Genomic DNA, 23,280 nt, shown 5'->3' with positions numbered 1-23,280 from the left:
GTTAGGAATTTACAATGCTAATAAGCCTAGCTCAAGCAGACACCAGACCCAGTGCATTGCAAATGCTTGTTTGTGATGCTGCAGAAGTGCAGAACAGTCCTCCACCCGAGCCGTATTTACAAACTGGTGCAATGGGACCAATGCGTCAGTTTGTAAACCCTTGTGCCGCATTATATCCGTGTCAGGTATAATATATGCAAGTGAGCGGTTCCCCCGCAATTAGGCCCAAAGGAATGGTGCAGTGAAATCTACAAGATTTCACTGTGTCAATCTAGCGTCATTTTTAATAACGTGGGTAGGGCAGGGGTTAAAGTGATGCTGTGCTTTGTTGTATGGGCCTCCCCGCGCTTTGCTCGACTAGAATCAAGATCTTTGAGGCTAGTCCAGCAATGTGCCACAACTGCGTCAGAAATTCTGATACAGCTGTGCTAGCCATTGCCATGGTGCACTGTATTGTAAATACAGCACTACAATGGTGTTCTTAGGGGAGCGGAGGGTGACGCACGCAAACTGGCACATCGTTAGCGGTGCACCAGTTTCTTGTAAAGGAGGCCCCTAGTTTTTTACTTCAGGTTTGGGAGCGCACGATGGACCGAGATACCTACACCACCAGGCGGAGACCATAAACGAGGGTGATTACCTACAAATAGCAACTCAGTTTTGTTCCCATTAAGAGCCCATCCATTTTAACCAATGCTGACATAATGGTTTGGAATTTACTTGGGGAGGAATCAGGACAGCCCAATAACAATACAAGCTGGGTGCCATCAGCATAAGACAATATTGTAAAGTTTAAGGAATGTATGATAGCAGCCAAAAGAAGCCAAAAGAAGGAGGGAAACATGAAATAGCATTATTTCAAAGGAAGATTATTGAGGTAAACCACAAGGTGTGGTGAATGGAGCAGACGAGAAGAGTTGAATAGTTAGTGTGCAAGCTCTAGCAGATAAAAAATAGAGGAGCTATTTCTTTGCAAATTTTCAAAGTCCCAAGTCATAGAGTCAGTTGATTAGAAAAGACTGGTACATCATAAAAATGTTGAAGAGAGATCTAAAAGCATTAGAGCGCCTGTGCCCCATACATCCAAACTGAGGTGCGATGGTGTGTAAAATAACAAGGGACTGGGATGCTGCTTGAGTAATTACCTGTGGCTGAGATTAATTCAATCATTCCATTCATGACTTTTTGTATACCTTGTCATTTTACGAGGAATGAGTATTCCCAGTCGTGGGTCCTGTGCACACTGTGTCACTGGAACCAAACTTTAGCTGACTGATGAGTGCATAACAAGAAACCAGACCTGGGTTGCCTATGTTCTGGTACAAGAATGACCTGGCCTGTCATTTTAAGCTGGGCTGTTCCCATTGGAGAAGAGTTAAGACTGATTTGCAAATGGCTGGATTCAAACAGAGGTGGTATGGTGTGCAAAATAACAATGGGTTGGGAGGCGGCTGGAGTTATTACTAGTGGCTGAGATTAAGTCAAGCATTCTATCCATAAATTATTCTGTTGATTTAGGCCCTAGATCCAGGGAGACACACCATTGTTCTGTGACAGCCAGGGAAATGGTCTTGTTGTTGTTGTGTTGGCCAAAACCTGGATTGAGAAGAATCTAGCAAATTCTTAAATTACAGATGCTGCAGAACTAAACAGTTGAAATGTTTTTCAATAATCGTGGTTGGTTGATATATGTTTATAATTAGCCAAAGCAGACAGATCCACGGAAGGCTTTTTTAAAGTAAAATGCCTTGTGTACATTTGATTGTAATCACTCACCATGAAATCTTTCCTCAGCCTCTAAAACATGTTAATCGTTATTAATTTCAGTGGAATCATCCTACAAATCCACTTGTCAACACCATCAATACATTCTCGAAATGTTGAGAGATTTAGATACGAGTAAAGGTGTAGCAGATATTGGTTGCATATAATTGTACTAAAAGAATGCATGCCTGCTTTCAAAACACTAAAGGCTTAGGGGCAGATTTACAAGAAACTGGCGCATCAGCAGCAGTTTTCTTACATCACCCTTGCACCACCTAACTACACCATGGGTGCGCCATATTTACAATACAGTGCACCATGGCAGTCGTTAGGACAACAGCGTCAACATTTTTTACACTATTAGGGCACTTTGCTGGGCTAGCGTCAACAATTTGGACGCTAGTGCAGCAAAGTGCAGGGAGGCCCATTGATTTCAATGGGTGCGTCATTTTAATGCAAGCTCTTAGCAGGCGTTAAAAACAACAGAAAAAATGGTGCAGTGAAATCTTGTAGATTTTTTCAGGCCTCCCTGTGCCGGAATGCCCCCTTTGCATAAATTATGCCTGGCGCAGGCATAATGGGGCCACAAGTGGGTGCAAAGAGGTGCAATGCATGCATTGCACCAATTTGAAAATCTGGCGTGGCAAAAATGCCTTCCTAACGCCACATTAGCGCAAAATAAAAATGACACTAATTATGCATATAATTTCTTTGTAGATGACTATATTGCAAATACTAGCATATGCCATATAAAATACTTGGATGCCGCTCCATGATGACTGTGTGCCACATACATCCAACAGCCTCTGGTTTTTGGAATATATTTTATTGAGACAAATAAGTGCACCCATCTATAAAATGCAACTTTTGGAGAGAGTGTAGCAGGGCTTACTTTACTTCACCAATCGCTATAGCCACAGGATGTGGTATCATTGGCAAATGGGAAAAGGTCAATGTGGCCTGAATATTGTGCAACAAAAATAAAAATAATTGTGGCAAGAAGAGTTGCAGTACTTATCTCTACATATGCATACCGTGACTAAGGGCCTGATTTAGAACTCGGCAGACAAGTTACTCCTTCACAACAGTGAAGGATATCTCATCCGCTGAAATCTAAATCCCATTTGATAGAATGGGATTTAGATTTCGACGGACAGGGTATCAGTCTCACTGTTTGAAGCAGCACAGAAAACAGAGATCCTGCTCTTTGGTAGAGCTAGTATAGTATGCAATGACTCCTGGTGGCTAACTCTCCTAGGCCCCACCCCAAAACAAAGAGGGCAGCCAAAAGCTTTCTAATAGATGACACTCAATCCATGCAAGACCAGGTAAATGAATCTTGTGGTAGATGCTTGGGTCTTCTCCGCTTGTTGCACAAACTTTTTCTCTGGATCCTGGTCCAATGGTGCAGGGCAGGTATTTAATAATTAACTATGAGTAGGCTAGATTACGGGAATGCAGTCTACCCAGGAACAGACGATTACTTATTCAACTCTCTGCAATCCATTCAGAACACGGTAGCTAGACTTGTAATAGAACACGAAGCAGCTCTTCTGATGCCTGCTCGAACTTACTCCATTAGCTACTAATTAGCAAGAGGGCCAAATTCAAGCTTCTATGTCCTGTATATAGGGCACTACACGGCAGTGGGCAAGCCACACTATGCGATCAAGTGATCTTTTACAAGTCTTTGGGGCACTTTAAATCGCTAACTTAGCTATGGTGAAAGCCAAGTGCATCAAAAAGGCCAGAGTGTGTGGTTGCTCTTTAGCAGCGACCCACTGGAATTCTCTATCTCTTGATCTCTCCCTCACACCAGAGGTTTTTGCTTTTCTCAAAAGGCTGAAAACATGTCTATTTCCTCTACAGTAGTTCTCTGAGCAAGGTGCCATTTAATCCTCAGATCCAAGCGCTGTCATATCTCTTTAGGGATGATTGTAGCACTTTACAAATACAGTGAATAAATAAATATGAATTGGTCTATACTCTGTACACAATGAAAAACGATTGTACAGTACTGCTCAGTTGTTGGCTCTGGGTACCTTGAGTTCCTAGAGAATCTACAAACCCTTTATATCCCCACAACCAGAACGGTCTAGTGGACGTAATTATATTTTCTTTTATAAATTGCCCATTGTGACAAAAAGTTACAGATTAAAACATTGTCACAAATGGCTGTTCTTTCCTACTCATTTTCTTTGTTTCAATATGATTTAGACATGGTAATTCCCTACTTTTTGCCACTAGTACTAAGGTTTTTTTCGATTAGAGGTGGACTTAGTTCCTGCTAAGCAGGTGCCCAGTGCCAATGTTCTTGCCCTAAAACAAGGAAAAAGGTCTTATTGTGTAGGATTGGCACACACTCTAGTACTTCTGTAAGTCCCTATTAAATGGTACAATTGGTACCTAGGGCCGGGGTACTAGAGAGGGTCCCGAAGGGCAGTAGCCTGTATTGTATTGTACCACCCTAAGGACCTTCTTAAAAATTGCACACAGCCTGTCATTACAGACTGTGGCCCTCATTACAACCCTGGCGGTCGCTGTTAAAGCGGCGGTAATACCGCAAACAGGCCGGAGGTAAACAAAATGGAATCACGACCACGGCGGAAACCAGCAACACATACAGCCACTTTAACACTCCGACCGCCACGGAGGTAGCAACAAACACCACAGCGGTAACCGCCAACAGACAGGCAGAAGACAATGTACCGCTCACCCCATTACAACCCACCCATTCGCCAGCTTTTCCGGGGCGGTGCCAACGCCATCAAAAGCACGGCGGAAACAGTACTTGGAAGGGAAACCACTCACCTCTCGACACTCAAGGAAGAACCAGGACACCATGGAGCCCGAGCTGCAGGTCCTGCCCATGCTGGTCTATCTTCTCATACATCAGGAGTACCAACGGTGCCAACGATAACCACAGTGAGTACAGTACCTAGTAAACAGGGGATGGGGGGAGGAAAATATGAGTGACACACATACGCAACATCCCCAACCCACCCACACCCCCAACACCATACACACAAACACATGCAACAACATTACATATACACCCCGTAACCCTCTGGAAGAACGCGAGGACAAAAGGAATTGAGTAACATTAGTGTAATATTAGAATTTAAGAGAAATACGTTCATAAATAAATAAACAGTATGTACAAAATATACAATATATACAAAATGAGGGACAATGTCCACACAAAAATAGTCCGTGGCCCACTGGACCAAAACGCATAGGCCAAGCCCGCACTAAGACTGATAACACTGCAGGGGCATCAGGTCGGAAACACACAGGCACCTCAGGGGGACGGTGAAGGGGGGGGCACCTCAGCCGGAAGATGGTACTACACCACTGCTCCTGGAGGGGGCTTCATGCCCACAGAGATGTCCTGTGGAGTGCAAAGCCACAGTCTTGAGTGGGTGGTCTGTCCACTGCTTGGTCCTGGGGAGTGCAAGGCCACATTCTCTCAAATGGATGGCTTCTTCCACTGGTCCTGGAGGGAGCTTGGTGCCCAGTGTGCTTCATCCTGTCAAGGATAGGGTGAGTAGATGCCTTTCTCCACTGGTTTTGGAGGGGGCTTTGTTCCCAGTGTTCTTCATCCTGCCAAGGATAGGGTGAGTGGATGCCTTCTCAACTGGTTCTGGAGGGGGCTGTGTGCTGAGTGATGCAGCAATTGGGGGGTGCCAGGTCAGAGTCCTTCACCTGGGTGTCAGAGCCACAAGATTTGCAGTGGTCAGGATGCATGATAGTCCATGGAGGCAGGGCTAAAGTCCATCCGCCAGCAGGTACAGCTGCACAGTGGTTGTAGTGCCGGTGGAGGTGGGGGTGCTGCCAGTGGTGGGTGAAGGCTCCAGCCCTTCTCCTGCAGCCTCGGACGGCTGCCCACTGGGGCTGCTGCCAGTGGTGCTACTGTCAGTGGTGCAGGTGGTGGTGCAGGTGGCGGTGCTTGCAGCGGTGCAGGTGGCGGTGCTGCCAGTGGTGGGGGGAGGCTCCAGCCCTTCCCCTGCAGCCTGGGATGGCTGCCCACTGGGGCTGCTGCTGCTGACAGTAGTTGTGCTTGCGGCGGTGCAGATGGCAATGCTTGTGGCAGTGCTTGTGGCAGTGCAGGTGGCAGTGCTGGCGGTTGTGCTGGTAGCCACCAGGCCTTCCCCTGCAGGCTCGGACGGTTGAAGTGCCTTGGCTGGTGTTTTCTGCGCCTTCCTGCCCTTGACAGATGGTGGTGTCACCTTGGACCTGGCAGTTGGAGTCTTTGACGTGGCCTTGCTGGATGGTTGTGGCTCCTTCCCCTTACTGGATGCTGTCCTCTTCTTCACCTTGCCAGGTGGCGGAATGTTCTTTGCCTTTGGAGGGGTTGGTGGCACACTGGCTGACTTGATGGGTGCCCCCTTTGAGCGTATGACAGGTGCAAGAACCACAGCAGACGTGGACTTGGTGGCTGAGGTGCTGGGCTGAGTTTTGGCCAGCCTGCCCTGAGGGGAAGGACGGGGGGAGGGGTACGGAACAGGTCAATGTTGGCTAGGAAAAGCTTCTTAGGGACATTGGGGCAGGAAGAGGGTGAAGGTTTGGGAGTGGAGGGAGAGGGAGTGGTTGTAGGAGGTGTCCATCTGCTGTGTTTGGGTGCAGGTGCATGAGCTGGATGCTGTTGTGAAGTGGATGGCTGTTGGGTGGGTGTGTGCTTGCGTTTGTGTATTTTGGGAGGAGGGGTCACAGACACAGTGGGAGAGGACACACGGGACGCGTGCATGGATGTTGGGGTGGTGACCGCCAGTGAGGGGTGTGTAGTGATGGGCGTACTGGTGATGAAGGTAGTGGATGAGGATGTATTGCATGCAGGTGTGAGTGGAGATGCTACTAGGAGGGAGGTGGACGAGGAGGAGGAGGGGAACACAGTGGAGGCAGTGGATGTTGGTGTGTCTGCATGGGGTGGTGCTTGTGTGAGTACCTGTGAGATGAAGTGTGGTGCTTGTGTTTGCCTGAGCCACTTTTGTGTGTTGATTTGGGTGAATGCTGGTCTGAAGGTGTTCTTTGGATAGGTTGAGGGGATTGGGATTGAGTAGAGGAAGTTGGAGGGGGGAGGCCAGTGACAGGGACAATGGCTGCCATCAATGCGGAGGCCAGAGCCTGAAATGCTCTCTATTGGGCCGCCACGCCAGAGTGAATGCCCTCCAGGTATGCATTTGTTTGTTGCAAATGCCTCTCGACACCCTGGATGGCATTCAGTATATTTGGCTGCCCAACAGTGAGGGATCTCAGGAGGTCAATAGCCTCCTCACTGAGGGCAGCAGGACTGACTGGGGCAGGGTCTGAGGTGCCTGGGGCGAATGAGATGCCCACCTTCCTGGGTAGGTGGGCACAGGAAACACGCTGAAGGGCTGCTGGGAGGGCGGTGCTGGTAGGGGGGGTGGCAGGTGCACCTGTTGTTGGGGTGGGCACGTAGGTGTCCACCACCGCCAGGGAGCTTCCATCAGAGTAGGAATCACTGTCTGTAGTGTCCCCTCCTGTCTCGTCGTGGTGCTCCCCTCGGCTTCCGTCCCACTGGTGCTCTCACCCTCGGTGGATTCGGCCTCCAGGCCCATGTGGGATGCAGCTCACTCCATCGCCGGTGCGTCTGCTCCTCTGCCAGATGATGCTAATGCACACAAGGACAGGGTGACAAAGCAAAAAGGGAGGGGGAGACAGAGGGTAAACTTGGTCAATGCCAACAACACCACTACCGTTGGCGTACACAACACACAGGGAGCTGCCCTATGCACTAGGCCAGTAGTAGATGCCCAATAACACCATTGGGTTTAGACTGCTTCAAAGCCTGCCCAACAAGGGACCTACCCTGCCATGTTCACCCTGGCCTGGGAGCACCCACAGTCCACATCCCCTCCCAGATAAAACCTTAACATGTGCCAAATCATGAATCTGAATTTGTACTCACACCCTTGAGGCTGCTGTGATGCCCTCAAGAGCCCATCCAACTCCGGATGGGCCACCGCCAGGATGCAGAACATCAGGGGGGTCAGGGTACGATGGCCACCCCTTCCTCATTGGGAGGCCAGCCACAGCTGGGCCTCCGCAGTCTTCCTTGCCCAGCGGCACAGATTCTCCCAAGTTTGCGGCAGTGGGTGCTACGCCTGTCAAGGACCCCCAGGGTCCGCAGCTCCTTGGTGATGGCACGCCAAATACCCTTTTTCTGATGGGCGCTGACCTGCAGGAAAAATGAAGCAGAATAGGGATTAGTAATACTGTCTGGACCATCACACTCCTGGCCCACCATATCCCTCCCATCCACTATCGCGCATACATTGACCACCATACATGCAGCACTCTGGCCAGGCCCCCTCAGACCCACCCCTACATGGGTCTTACACACACAGCAATTCATACATTCATCGCCCACGCATCATGCTCACAGTGTACTCACCTATTTGTCTGGAGGACAATAGAGTAAAGTGTACTGGGGTGGGAGCCCATCCACAAGTCTCTCCAACTCCTCTGCAGTGAAGGCAGGGGCCCTTTCCCCAGACACTTGAGCCATTGTCGCTTCCAGACACAGGTCACAGCAGCACTTGCAGTGTTGGTCCTCTCCTGTTGAAGATCAGGTAGCAAGTGAGTGAACAGATAGAAAATGGCAGTCACGTCTGTGGCGGTGAGTACCGTCACCACCGGCATACATCGCCATTGGCTCCTGGAACCCATGGGGCCCAATGATAACCAATGAGAAGTTGCACGGCGGTCATTGACCGCCTACTGCAACAGCACACAGCGCCAGCGGACTTACCTCATTTCCACTTGTCCCTCTACACAGGTCAGGCAGCCGCCATTTCAGGGGGGCACAGGCCATAGTGCCTAACTGCGCCACAGCAGACATTGGCACATCAACTGAATCTCGGATTCACATAATGGTTCTGTAAATGAAGAGAGGCATCATTATTGCAATAGATGTGTGAATATGACCCTCTGCTCACCGTTTTCCTCCCTAGGCTTTGACCGCTGAGGATGAATATGAGATGGAGTCATCCTCCAGTGTACAGACCCCTGGTAGACCTTTCGACAATGGAGGACAAACACATTATCCTAACCTACAGACTTGATCGGGCCACAATCCAAGAACTGTGTGCCCAATTGGAGTCAGACCTGATGTCAGCTATCCACCAGCCCACAGGTATCCCCCCTGTAGTGCAGGACCTGTCAGTGCTCCATTTCCTGACAGGTGGTTCCTTCCAAACAACAGTGGCCCTGGCATCAGGGATGTCTCAGCCAATGTTCTCAAACGTGTTGACCAGAGTGTTGTCTGCCCTGCTGAAACACATGCGCAGCTACATCGTATTCCCACAGGTGGAGAAGTTGGCCACAGTGAAAGCTGACCTTTATGCCCTGGGACATATCTCCAACATCATTGGTGCCGTTGATGGTACACATCTAGCCTTTGTTCACCCCCCCCACCGGGAGAAATGAACAGGTGTTCAGGAATAGAAAATGCTATCACTCTATAAATGTGCAGATGTTGTGTTTGGCTGACCAGTACATCTCCCATGTGAATGCCAAGTATCCTGGCTCTGTGCATTACGCCTTTATCTCGAGGAATAGCAACATCCCATATGTGATGACTCAACTCCAGAGGCACCGGGTGTGGCTAATAGGCGAGCCCAGGGTCCCCACCCATTATATGTTGGTGTCTGGGTATGGGGTTGTCCCTAAGGGTTAGTGTGTGTCTAACAGTTGTCCATTGTCAATTGATAGACTCCAGATTTGTATTTGTTCCAGGGGTCTTTACTTAAGTGCTAATAAGTAGAGGGGGATGTGCAATGGGATGGGGTGATGGTGGAGGAATGTCCAGTTAGAGTCCAGTCTCTGGGTATCACAGGTGCATTGTCCAATGGGGCATAGGAAGGGGAGTAATGGCAGTTCAAGGTGGACAGGGTGACAGAGTGAGACACAAGGGTCACAATCAGGAGAGTGTTATTTCCTGGTGGGGGTCTTGGCAATGTTCTCTGGTTTCTGCCTAGATCGCAGGGACCGATTGTGGGGTGGTTTTCCTTCTGCAGGGGGTGGGGTGCTGGTCACATGTTAGTCCTGTGGCGGGGCCTCCTGTCCACTAGCGCCGGCAGAGGTTGAGGGCTGTTCATCGGTGTGGCTAGTGTCAGGGGCCCGTTGGTGTGCCACTGCCTCCCTCATGGTGTTGGCCATGTCAGCCAGCACCCCTGCAATGGTGACCAGGATGGTGTAGATGTGTTTGAGGTCTTCCCTGATCCCCAGGTACTGTCCCTCCTGCAGCCGCTGGGTCTCCTGCAACTTGGCCAGCATCTGGCCCATTGTCTCCTGGGAACGGTGGTATGCTCCCAGGATATTTGTGAGTGCCTCCTGAAGAGTCGGTTCCCTGGGCCTGTCCTCCCCCTGTTGCACAGCAGTCCTCCCAGCTTCCATGTTGTGCTGGACCTCTGTTCCCTGAACCGTGTGCCCACTGCCACTGACCACATCTCCCTGATTTTCTTGGGTTTGTGGGGGTGCCTGGAGTCCCTGTAGTGGTGGACACACTGCTGATTGACGTGTCCTGGGGACAGTGGCATGGGCCCGCTGGGTGGGTACTGTGCTGGTGTGGGGGGAGGCTCTGTGATGGTATGGGACTGTGGCAGAGTAACCGACTGTCCAGTGGTCCCTGATGGGTCAGGTTGGTCATTGTGATCTAGGCATGCAGAGCTGCTGTCATCACTGTGGGCCTCTTCTGGGGGGGGAGTGGATGTTGCAGGCAACTCCTCTCCAGTCATGTTGAGTAGGGGTCGTGTGGGAATGCAAATGCAGTGTTATTGTATCTGCGTGTGCCGTCTTGTACATGGGTGTTTTTGCCTCTATGGTTGTGATTGTCCTGTCAGGTTTGCCTTGTGTGAGTGGTGACTTTGTGGGCTAGGTGATTCTCTCTAATGGGCATGCTGTGGTGATGGGTGTCCATGCAGTTCTGTGATGGGGGTCCATGGATGGGTGTGGCATGCAGGGCTTGGTTTTGGGATGGGTGGGTTGTGATAGTGGGGTATATTTGAGGAAGTGGAGTCATGGGGGTGAGGGTAGGGGTAGGAGTTTGTGATGGCATGCAGGTAGGGTGGGGGATATAACAGTTAAGCTTTGACTTACCAGAGTCCAGTCCTCCTGCAAGGCCCTCAGGATGCATGATCGCCAAGACTGGCTCCTCCCATGTTGTTAGTTGTGGGGGGGGAGGTGGGGGTCTACCGCCAGTCCTCTTTACAGCTACCTGGTGTCTTGCAACCACAGAATGCACCTTCCCTGTAGGTCGTTCCACCTCTTCCTGATGTCATCCCTTGTTCTGGGATGCTGCCCCATGGCGTTGACCCTGTCCACGATTCTCCGCCATAGCTCCATCTTCCTTGCAATGGACGTCTGCTGCACCTGTGATCCAAATAGCTGTGGCTGTACCCGGATGATTTCCTCCACCATGACCCCTAGTTTCTGGGGTGTCTTTGGGTCACCATGGATGTGGTGTGAGTGAAATGTGTGAGGATGTGTGGGGTGATATGTGGGGCGTGGTGTTGTGGTGTGTGCTGTGAGGTGCTTGGATGGTGTATGGGTGATGGTGTTCTGTGGCTCAGATTGAGTGGGCGCTCCTGGCTTGTGTCTCTCTCTGTTGGCAATCTTTTTTTTCATTGAAAGGGTCGTGGGTAATGTGGGTGTGTGTTCTATAGTGGTTTGAGTGTGTGTGGTGTGTGTATGTGTGTCAGGTGTGTATAGTTTGAATTGTCCAATGTGGTGTAGTTTTGTTAGTGCGTGTGTATTTTGAGAGCGGCCGTGTGTACCGCCAATGGTTTACCATGGTTAAAAGACCGCCGCAATGATTCATGGGTCCTGATACTGCAGGAGTATTCCTGTTGGCATAACGGTGTGGGTTTTGGTACTGCCAATTTATCACTGACCTTTGGTCTGGCGGACTTGTGTGGGTGTCTGTATAGTGGCGGATTTCAGTGTGTGGGTCATGATACCCGTAGCGGTATACCGCTGCAGTCACGGTATGTTGGCGGCCGTCAGCACGTTGGGAGGCGGCATTTACCGCCTGGGTTGTAATGAGGGTCTGTGTGTCATGGTGCAAGCTATGACTGAAAACACAACATTTCACACTCATTGTGTGTCATGCCCCAAAGCACTGAATCTAATATATGTAAGTCACCCCTACAGCAGGCCTTAGAGCCCTAAGCCAGGGTGCATTTTATTTGATGTGAGGACATATCTGCATGAGCAGATATGCCTTTGTGATGTCTAGTTCGATTACTAGATGTTAAAAGTGAACAGAGATGCCACCTTAAGGTATGTACTGGACACTCATCATTAAGAGTTACTCAGCTACGTAGCGGCTTCACCAAAAACCATGGTTTTTGGTATCAAACACCTCTTCATAATAAATCCAGACTGATGCCAGTGTTGGATTTAATATGACATGCACCCAGAGGGCACCTTAAAGGTGCCCCCTGCAACCTACTAGTCCTCTTAGTGTGCTGGCTGACTGGCACTGACCAACCTGCTACCACAGACATGTTTCTGATCCCCTGGAAGTGAGCGCCTGTGCCTGAAACAATGCCTGCTCCAGAGGAAGGTGTTATCACCTCCTCCAGCAGGATGGCTAGTGAATCTGTATGCCACGGACAGAGACTTTTAAGTCCCTGCTGCATTTGATATGCAACCATAGCTTCCCTCAGGCCTAGGAGTTGCCACCAACCACCCTCAGGCCCATTTGGCACCTGAATAGGTGGGAAATTAGCTATTCAGAAGGTGTGTTCCACCTAGTCATATCCCTAAGGTTGGCTAACCAAAGTGGACACTCAAGGAAGGGCTCCACCATCTTGGTTTTGGTGGAACTTGTAATTCTGGGACAAGGTTATGCCCACTCTTCATAGGAAGTGGTCGTATAGGGTGTGTAGGCACCCCAGGGGTACGTAGCCCATTGGCTACTACCCTACACTCCCTTAGACACCCCTACATTGAGTATTTAGATAGTCCTCAGAAGAACAGATTTGTCTGACTGAAGAGAGAAGAGGACAAGAAAGAGCCGAAGAAGCGAGAACTGTGGACTGCTGGTGGACTTTGGCATGAAAACCTGCCTGCCTACCTGCTCCTATCCCAACTATTGCAACAACCTGACTCATCCTGCAGGTGTGTATCCTCCAAAAGCCTTGAAGGGCCTCCAGCACTTCACCAAGCCGTCCGCATCTACCTTGAAGTGGAGGAGTGACTGCCATGCAGCCCGCAGGCACCAACCGCAACGTCTGGCTCACCGCTCTGGTGACCACTGGGTCCACCAACACAGCAGCGACCCAGGAGGAGGTCACCGTACTCCAGGAGTTAACATCCATCTCCTCACCAAGTGAGAAGAGCCAGGACCCACCAGAGCAGTCCTTCACAGAACCTGGGATAGCTGGCCCCTTGCAGCAACAAAATTTAGTTTGAGTCCAATTAGGACACTAACGTTGTAATGACCAACCAGCTATCAAAGGACATCATCATCATTGAACACCAAGAATGGCCCAGCTGTCCTGTTTTGTCCCCCTCTTGCAGGTTCAACTGAGAACCATGGGCGCCTTTGACTCAGGAGCACCTGCCGACCAAAACTCTCTGCACCCGAGCTCCCTAGCCGGGATCCACATCAACTGTTGGTGCTCCCCTGCTCCCTGGCTGCCCACTCTGAGCCCCCAGTTGGGAGCTTCCAGATCTGTGCCCAAGTCCCCTCTGCAGCCTGTTGCTAGGTGGCCCCTCTCTTCGCCAACTGTGCAGTGTGCACTCCTGCACCTGGATGCCCCAGGGCAGGTAAAACTGAACTGCTGGTGCTTCCTGTGACCTTGCCCCCCTAGCACCCTATGGCCTAAAGGGGACCCCAGAGACCTTACTGAAAAGACCCCTATGCCGTAAATGTACCTTACCCATTGTTAGAAATGGGGTCTCTGGGTGGCAGTCAGATTGCACTCTGTCCAAGTAGGGGCCCTCACTCTAGTCAGGGCAATGGAGATACACACTTAAGATAACCCTTGCTCACCCCCTTGGTAGCTTGACACAAGCAGTTAAGCTTATCCCAAAGGCAATGTGTTAAGTATTTGTACCAAAACACACAATAATACAGTGAAAACACTACAAAATGGACACCACACCAGTTTAGAAAAATAGCTAATATTTATCGAAATCAAACAAGACACAAATGACAAAAATCCAAAATGTATAAGTAAAGTTATGAATTTTTAAATGAAAAAGTCTTACTCCATAGAAAATAATGGATGCGTTAATGTTACACAAAGTCCCTGGTTTGTATAAAAAATAAACCTGCACGGGCGAGCGTGCGTCGGGAAAGTCAGCAATGCGTTGATTCCTTACTTCGCAAGTGTGGCCTTGCATCGTTTCTTCTCCGGTCAAGGAGGCAATGTGTAGTTTTTCTCTCCGCAAGAGAGCAATGCGTCGCTTTCCACGGATCCGGGCAGATTCATGTTGATTGTGACACCCAGCGATGATTCATGCGAAATTTGCTGCACGGTAATGGAGAACCGCGCTGCCTGGGGGTTGCGTCGATTTCAGCAGCCGCAAGCGGGTGATACATCAATTCATTTTCATGCACGGCCCCTGTGCGTGGATTTCCAACTTGGTTCCACCAGCTTCCCCTTTCATGGCCCAGAGACTGAAAAGGGCACCACTTGGCAGAGTAGGAGACTCAGCAGAGAGTCCAAGTGCTAGCAAAGAAGTCTTTGATGGCCCAGAGACTTCAAAACAGGAGGCAAGCTCAGTCCAAGCTCTTAGAGACACTTCACAAGCAGGAATATACCACAAAGTCCAGTCTTTGTCCTCTTCAGACCGAAGCAACAACTGCAGGCCAATCCAGCAAAGCACAGTCACAGGCAAAGGAGAAGTACTCCTCCTCCAGCTCTTCAGCTCTTCTCCTCAGCAGAGGTTCCTCTTGAGTCCAGAAGTAACCTAAATCTCTGGGGTTTTGGGTCCACTACGTATACCCAGTTCTGCCTTTGAAGTAGGCAAACTTGAAAGGAAAGTCTCTGTTGTTGACAATATCCTGCCTTGTCTATGCCTTGCCCCAAACACACACCAGGGGGTTGGAGACTACATTGTGTGAGGACAGGCATAGCCCTTTCAGGTGTAATTATTAGCTCCTCTCTCCCCACTCTAGCCAAGGAGACTCATCAGGATATGGTGGCTACACCTCAGCTCCCTTTGTGTTACTGTCTAGAGAGAATTCACAACAGTACAACTGTCAGTCTGACCCAGACATGGAATACACAAGCAGGCATAGGCACAGAATGGTTAAGCAAGAAATTCCCACTTTCTAAAAGTGACATTTTCAAATTGACAATTTTAAAAAACAACTTAACCAGAAGATGTATTTTTTAATTGTGAGTTCAGACACCCAAAACTCCATATCTCTATCTGCTCCCAATGGAAAACTGCACTTAAACAATATTAAAAGGCAGTCCCCATGTTAGCCTATGAGAGAGATAGGCCTTGCAACAGCGAAAAACCAATTTGGCAGTATTTCACTGTCAGGACACGTAAACACACCAGTACATGTCCTACCTTTTAAATACACTAGGGCTACCTAGGGCCTACCTCAGGGGTGCCTTACATGTATGAATAGGACCCACTTTCCAGGTTGAATTGGCAGACACTGCAGTGGTAGGTCTGAGCCATGTTTACAGGGCTGCACATGTGGGTGGCACAATCAGTGCTTCAGGCCCACTAGTAGCTTACAGGCCCTAGGCACCTCTAGTGCACTTTAATAGGGACTTACCAGGAAATCAGATAGGCCAATCATGGATAAACCAATCACCAATACAATTTAGACAGCGAGCATATGCACTTTAGCACTGGTTAGCAGTGGTAAGGTGCCCAGAGTCCTAAAGCCAACAAAAACTGTCAGACAAAATTGGAGTAAGGAGACAAAAAGTTTGGGCATGACCCTGCAAAAATGGCCAGGCCCAACACCCACTGAAAGTCATTACCGCTTAAAAGCACACTGGTGTATTTACTTAACCCACTGTGAAGATTACTCTGCAACAATACTTCACTTCTTTTGAATTTATTTCAGGTGTTTGTAACACTATATAAAAGTAATTGTATTTTTCTAAAAAAATAAAACTGGTCTTGAGTTTCTCATTTATTGACTTTGCAACTTCAAGAAATGCTTAGCCCTGCCCTCTAATAAGCCTAAACTGCTCACTCACAGTACAAAAAAAGAGAGCATTTGGAGTTATTCTTTTAACTCTGGAAAACAAATAAGGGGAATAGTGTCCAAATAAGGGGCATAGTGTCCCCTTATGTTTGGTACACTACATAGATAGCCAGCTTCCTAGGACCACTTACTGAATTCGGAATGTTGTCTGCTTTTCAGAAATCTATGCCTTTCATGGATCATACATGGGTTTCACACTGGTTTCCACCAAAAAACAGAAGGTTGAGAGCACAAAAAAAGGAAAAAAGGGCTACCTTTTTTAAAAATGCCAAAACTGTGCTAACAAATTAAGGCTCAGATTTAAGAGGGCCTAGTGCCTCCTTCTGCCACATTAGCGTCACTTTTTTGACACTAATGTGGCACGAAAAGGCAAGGGGGAGCTGAATATATGGCGCAAAGAAATCTAAAAAAATTATTTACGACATTTTGTTTGCCATTTTTAACACCTGCTCAGAGCAGGCATTAAAAGGGGGCACACCATTGCTTACAAAGGCCCCCAACGTACTGTTCAGGGCTAGCACCAAACTTTTGGTGCTAACCCTGAACAGAATATCAATACCGTCAAAAATCTGACGCTATTGCCCCATACCCTGTGCCATGGTGCGCAGTATTTTGAATACCGTGCACACATGCTGGCGGTAGGGGGGCCGAGAGAAAGTAGCACTGGGGCTGGGTGCAGCGCCACTTTTCTTAAATCTGCCCCTATGGTTTTTTTATTCAGTTCTGCGTGTTCCTAAAAGCAGAGAAGATGGAGACTTTAGTACAGCAAACCATTGATTGATTCAATTTTTAGGGAAAAAACACTTTTATCCAGAGCAGTTTTTCCCTATTTGCTTTACAAAAAAACCAAAATGTAGGTGTACTTTGACTATTTTCTAGGTCTCTTCCAGGGGAATCCATAAACTTGCGGTACCTTTAGAATCCCCAGGATGTTGCAAAAAGAGGACGCAAATTTGGCTTGGATAACTTATGTTGAAGTTATGGAGCCCTAAGAGAGAACTACCCAAAATAGTCAGAAAAGGGATCAGCACTGGAGGTGGGGGGGAGGTGCGTAGGCCAGGCAATGCCTGCTAACACAATCAAACTCATTAAAGGCATACTTGCAGATGTCCCTTCCACTTAAATGCTATTGGTTTTATCCCGACGTGCTCCTTCTGAGTCAGTCTACCACATTGTATACCTTCTATGATTTGCGGCATGGGCAGGGCCACTGGAATTATGCAGCAGAAGGCTAAATTATGCAGCAAGGTTGACTAAATTTTACTGCAAACAAAAGGACAAATTATGTGGCATAACATGGCACATTTTGTGATAGTATTACTGCATTTCTTTGGCAATTTTTACACTTCTTAACACTGTCCTGCATATATTGTGCCTCCTAAGAATCAGTTCAACACCTACATATGGCAATAAGCGACAGAAAGGTGACTAGTCAACTTTGCAAAAGGCCTTCCACTGCGAAGCAACATATGTTGTTTCATCTTTAGTAACTTTTGACCCATTGAGCTAGATACTGCATTTTTTGTTACAATCTGCAATTTATGAATCAGATGATGGATTATGTGACAAATGTGGCAATCCTTAATTATGCAAAAACCGCTGCAGCTGCACAATTGCACAATTACACTGGCCTTGACCATGGGTTTTCCACTTATGATTCCCCCCTGTTACCTAATACAATTTCTCCAATGAGTCCATCTCCATGTTACTATCACACTTGCGCAGGACTCTGTGACAACACTGCCAAGGTTTACGTGGCAAGCTCTTGCTCAGCTGAAGCCACTGAGCATAAAGGTGGAACGGTCACCAAAAATCAGGTACCAGGTCAGCATCTATCTTTATCCGTTTCATTGAGATACAATTGCAGAGCTAGTGAGGGCTCTACTATTGGGCCCACTACCTTCTCTTGTTCAGAAGATGGCGTGGAGGACTTCAGCAGATGGCAGACAGGACCCTCGTCTTCAGTTGGTGGATGTCTAGTTACCGCCTTCTTCTAAATAGGATCATTAGTCATTGAGCTTTATTATGGGTCTGCAAAACAAGCCCTTTGAAATTATGTTCCTTTATTGTGTTTTAGCAGTGAGATACTCTCACAATCTCAAGTTGTTATTAAAGCATCACTTAAGGCAATTCCATATTACCAATATGTGAACAAATCTGTCCCATCGGCAGTTGAGTCACAACATTACTGGGTACCCAAACTCTAACGGGCATGGCTAGAGATGTGGGGGCCCTGCATCATTCAAATGTGGCATTAGAGAGATAAAGGACCCATATGTGAGTCTGTCTCTGAATGTATTCTGTCTAACTTATAAATTTGTAGACCCTCAAGGACAACAGCTTTCATCCTTATCTGAGATGAGATACTCATCTTCAATAAAAATCCTCCTCCTAATGGTATTAGAGTTTTAATAGTGACCACATCAGACAAGTTGACATTGGTGACTGCCATGTGCAAGATTACCATCTGTGATAGTCTCAGTGCATCAGGTACGGTTGCTAGCAGTAATGTAAAAAAGTATTTGTGAATGTGTAATACGTCTACGTGGGTGACATATAATAGCCATAGAAGCAATACTAGTAATATATACTCCTGATGCTGCATGATGTATCACTCAAATACCAGCTTTAAGTATATTTTGAAATGTAAGCCATTTTTCTCCAAACATCAGCTTATGACTAAGGAATATACACATATTTTCAACAGAAATACACATTTCAATGTTGGACTCATATTCATATCTACAGTAGCAAAAGATTTGAATTTATTGGAGTGGGCCCACAGACGAGCAACTTACACAAGCTGGAGAGATACCAGTGGCTCCAGAGCTATTTGTTGAAGAAACTTTCTCTAGTTACTTATTCGTATTACGTCACAGGTGTTATTGTCCAGAGACACTTTCTCACCAACGCCCTAGGATTGTCCTGTGGGTCTATGACATTATAGTGGCTTACCAAAGAGGAAAGGGCACTTTTGTTGTTTTTTAATATTTATTTACCAGCGTGGCAGTGAAGTACAGAGAAGGCATAAGGTTGTTTCCAGCAGATCATTCCAAACATGTGAACATACATGACTGGTGTTAGCCCGTCTGTCCTTCTTTGGTCTTTTATTGTTTAATTAATAAGGGGACTGGTTAGAGGTTCGATGGGCCTTTTGACTGTGCTTAGAGTGATCCTACCATAAGTCTCAAATACCATACAATTTCATCATTATAATCAATAAATAACATTAAATACCTTTGGAGTCAGAAATGTTCACACACCATGACTCATAAGGTCACGAATAACCACACCTTTATGTAAATGTTAGAAAGTTTATTTCCCTATATTAACAATGCTAATATCATGTAAATCAGTCTCAAAACCTACTGGTAAACATAGAAGAACTACACTGGTTGACCGAATCTTCTAAAGAATCTTAACTAGTGAGTTGATTACTAAACATTCGAGAGTCACAGTACAAACTAAAAGCAAGAAAAATTGCATAACAGAAATAGCATACAACTAGGTTCTGAAGATGAGCAAATAGCAACTCTTTTAATAATGATCTGTTAGCAGTTTCAGTGTCTCCCTAACTAACTTTCTCATTAGAATAGCATGTTTGGGCTTCATGCAAAACAATTTAGTCAAAGCAATTTTCGGAAATGGCCCCATCAAAATAGCGGTTGGTACCTAGAAACAAAGAACATAACCTAGAACAAGAACAATAGCATTTTGTTATACCTCTCCTTTTATAGATCAGCGAGCTGCGATTATCCTCATCAGTTGAACATCAGTTCAGTCAGCAACAGGTAATGAAAGGGAATGGTTCAGAAACGGGGACTCTAAGCTTTCCAAACCATTTAAGAAGCAATATCTAAGGGATCAGCTCTCAGCATTAAAGTTTGAGCAATAAATTCAAAGATAGAGATAAAGCATCAGAAACTGTTCCACTCCTCATACAGAACAGAATGAGAACCCCTCTCCTTTGTGCAGCCGGGCTAAGTTAAAATCACCTAAAGAACTTCCCATGTTGTCATTGGTCAGGAAACCGTATGTTTACAATTAGTCCAATAAGGATTAAACTCCAAATCTAGGATATAACTAAACTGTCTTTCGAATGTCGATGATTGGATCCTCTTCTCCTGTTCCCATCATCAGGCTCATCAGGTAACATTTTTATATCCATCTGTACCCCAGTCAGTGCATCCATTGTTAGCTCCTGGGAACATCGCTGTCTCATACATCAAACTATACAGTGTAACAATTACCAATAAAAGATATTCTATCCAGAAGTTCTCATGAGTAAGTTAGACATTCTGCTCACGTTTGGTCAATGCAGTGTGAATAATACATGAATTAGTTTCTCTAGAAATACATTTCCATGATTTTTTTTAACAATGCAGCTTATCATAAGGCTATGCAGACTAGGCCCAAACCTTGCTAACTCAAGGCCTATAATTAATAAAGAAAATGCATAATGCAAAATCATTAATATCGCACATTACTGCACACTCTCCTAATACGGGCACTTCAATTTATATTAATATGCATTTAATAATGACACTTCGTGATTAATGGCGGCCACTCAAATAGGCACTTTTTCAAGACGCACATTATTCTCTTTATTAGACAAATTCTATGCAAACCCTTAATCCAAAATACATGAAAATTCATTAGTAATAAATTTAGCATTCACACTGGTAATCAAATATGCAACAAGACAGTGCCTGTGAGGGTATGGAGGATCAATCCATATTAAGACAAATTAAATGTACAGTGGCAGCAAAAAAGCCAGAAGAAAAAAAATCAGATCCAAAACAAATCTGGTACAACCACCGCTAAGAGTTATCGCACCAGGATTAGGTTGTAAACATTGCTAATGTACTTGAATCTCACTGTTCATTAACAGACCATAAATAAGCTCGAAATGACTCCTAAAAATCCTTAGGTCGAAACGCATGGGGAAGAGTCTGTCAGCACATTTCAGACCATACCGCACTCAGTGTCATATCCTTAAGCCTTTGCCTAAAAGTATCGCAGTGGAAATGAGCTTGTGGAAACCCTTGGTTAGGAGCTTAACACACCCCAACAACACAGTGCTTACAGATAGCACTGCAGTAGCTGTTGCACTCCTGTACATGCCATGCAATATGTAAAAAGTCTGCATCCCAAACCCCACACCTGTTACAGCAAGATTCCTCGGATTGATTGTATTTCGCTAGTGTCTTTGGGTTAAGGTACAGCTGAAAAAGGAATTTGTAGTGAATTAAGCGCAGTTTACCCTTAGGAGACACTGCGCTGGTCTACTGACAGTGATAACGCCACATCTCATCTGAGAATCTTTGCCTAGATCTTCAGTCCATTTCAGCTCCCCTTCCATTGAAGCCATGGCCATCAAATATAGATGAGAGACTACTTTAAAGGGATGTGGGGCGTCCTTAGGGAACGTTGAGTATATACTTCTGACCGCATGGTAAAGAGAGCCGTATGTGATGGTATCAAGAAGCGTGAGCTCTGCAGCCCCTAGTTAGTCCCCTTATTGCTTAAACTCATGGTTTGGAAACAGGTCTCCCATAGTAACAATATTCTTGCTATGGAGACTGGTCATCATACCTGAAGAGCGGTCTATGTAGATGGGGCTTGTGATGTTTGATGGGAAAAAGGGGAGAGTAAGGTGCAGCCACTCCATGGAGTGCAGCCAATCTACACAAGGTCCAGTCCGTGCACCATACTGTGTGGAACTCTGCTCTCGGCCTAATAAATCAGGAATTAAGCGCCAGTGGATAAATATACCCCTCTTCCAGTACAACGTGAGACATGGCGACTATGGTGAATCCAATGGTGCATAAACTAAACCTGAGCCACTAAATAATATACTTCAAAGTGCGGTGCTGCAAATCCACCCCTATCATAAGAGAGACATAACCGGTTCCAGCTCAGACGCGGTTGTCCGCCAGCCCAAGCCAAGCGGATCATAAGTGAGTTTAGTTGCTTGAAAAAGGACTTGTTCAAAGGGATAGAGATGTTTTGAAATATGTAAAGTAATGTTGGTAGGATTATCATCTTCATCAGTGCTACTCTACCAGCCAGAGCCAGAGGTAGGGAGATTCAGTGTCCCGTCCTATAGTGCTTTCAGTTGAGCATAAAGGATATTCATCATGCTTATGACCGAGTAATCTGTCTCTCTAAATCTGGCCCTAACTCACTGCATGGGCTGTCAGTAAACACAGATAAATACCATGAAAGTTGGAAGTTAGGTGGCCACTTTCCATCAGATTTGTCTTGTGATTGACAGACTCGCAGTGGAGGCTTTTTGCTAAGCCAGATGGGAGTTGCAGTCCTAATTTTAGACACAGTAGATTTAGTTCTTACTTAAACAAGCGTGTTTGTCCATGTGTGTTAATGACTTATTCAGATTGGAAATTTAATTACAACTATCTTGAAATCAGCACTTTCTTTTGTAGACTGTCTTATTTCCTTGCCAAATACTATCTTAAATTTCTTTCTTATATGTGTCTTAATTTTCAGCCATGGGGACTCAGAGATCTATCAAGAGCTGGACCTGGGCGTTTTTTCTAATAGGTAAGTGGAGATCTTGGAGTAAATACTTCTATTTTTAGTTGTTGGCTGATTAAAGTTTGTAGCACAAAAAATGTACACTTTTGGAAAAGCACATACATTCAGTGGAATGGCTCAATGGAATGCAATGGAGCGAATTAGAAGCTAGAGGAGATTCCTGCTCTTTCCTTGGTTCTCTCACCGATAAGGAACATGTAGACCTGGGTTTTGATTGTAGGTTCAGGAGCAACAATGCAGGATTTGCAGACTGTTTTAGGAAGGCTTTAATAAACCCTTGTAAGTTGCGGCAGAAAAGGTTACCTACATTTTCTAACAATGTTTTTATAGAACTCTATCTACCTGCAGATTCTTCACCTCTCTGTTCTTCCCTCAGGCGTCACATGTATCTAGAAACTCTGCAACAGCTCTCTTGATCCAATAGGTGGTGCACTACAGTGCAGGGCTGACCTTCCAGGCACCAGCGTTTTAGGGGGGCCACTTTCACTGCCAGTGTGAGCCGGTTTTGTTGCTGGAGACCTGCCGCCCATGTTCTTACTTGCAGTGTTTCTAAATACACAATGCAAAAACAAGTGGCTTTAAGGTACACTTTAAGCACATTTTAAAACCATTTGTTCTGCAATGTTTATTTAGAAATGTTGCCAGAAGAAACGTGGCTGGCAGGTCCCAGGCAACACAACTGGCCCCTATTGGCAGTGAAATCGGTCCACCCTGCCAGCTCACCGTAACGCCTGGTGTCAGGGCTC

General features: G+C 46.7%; 1 protein-coding gene across 1 annotated transcript in view; it reads left to right on the top strand.

Moving 5' to 3' along the window:
• LOC138247078 (IgGFc-binding protein-like) overlaps positions 1-23,280 on the top strand; it is a 289,562-nt gene that overhangs the window by 39,538 nt on the left and 226,744 nt on the right. The window contains exon 2 of the mRNA XM_069201823.1: positions 22,487-22,540. Coding sequence (XP_069057924.1) covers positions 22,489-22,540 — 52 coding nt within the window. The 5' untranslated portion in view covers positions 22,487-22,488. The remainder of the gene's footprint in view (positions 1-22,486; positions 22,541-23,280) is intronic.

The sequence above is a fragment of the Pleurodeles waltl genome, chromosome 7, assembly GCF_031143425.1.
Source record: "Pleurodeles waltl isolate 20211129_DDA chromosome 7, aPleWal1.hap1.20221129, whole genome shotgun sequence".
NCBI lineage: Eukaryota > Metazoa > Chordata > Amphibia > Caudata > Salamandridae > Pleurodeles > Pleurodeles waltl.
The sequence above is the reverse complement of the archived record's forward strand: the minus strand, read 5'-3'. Positions and strand labels throughout refer to the sequence as shown.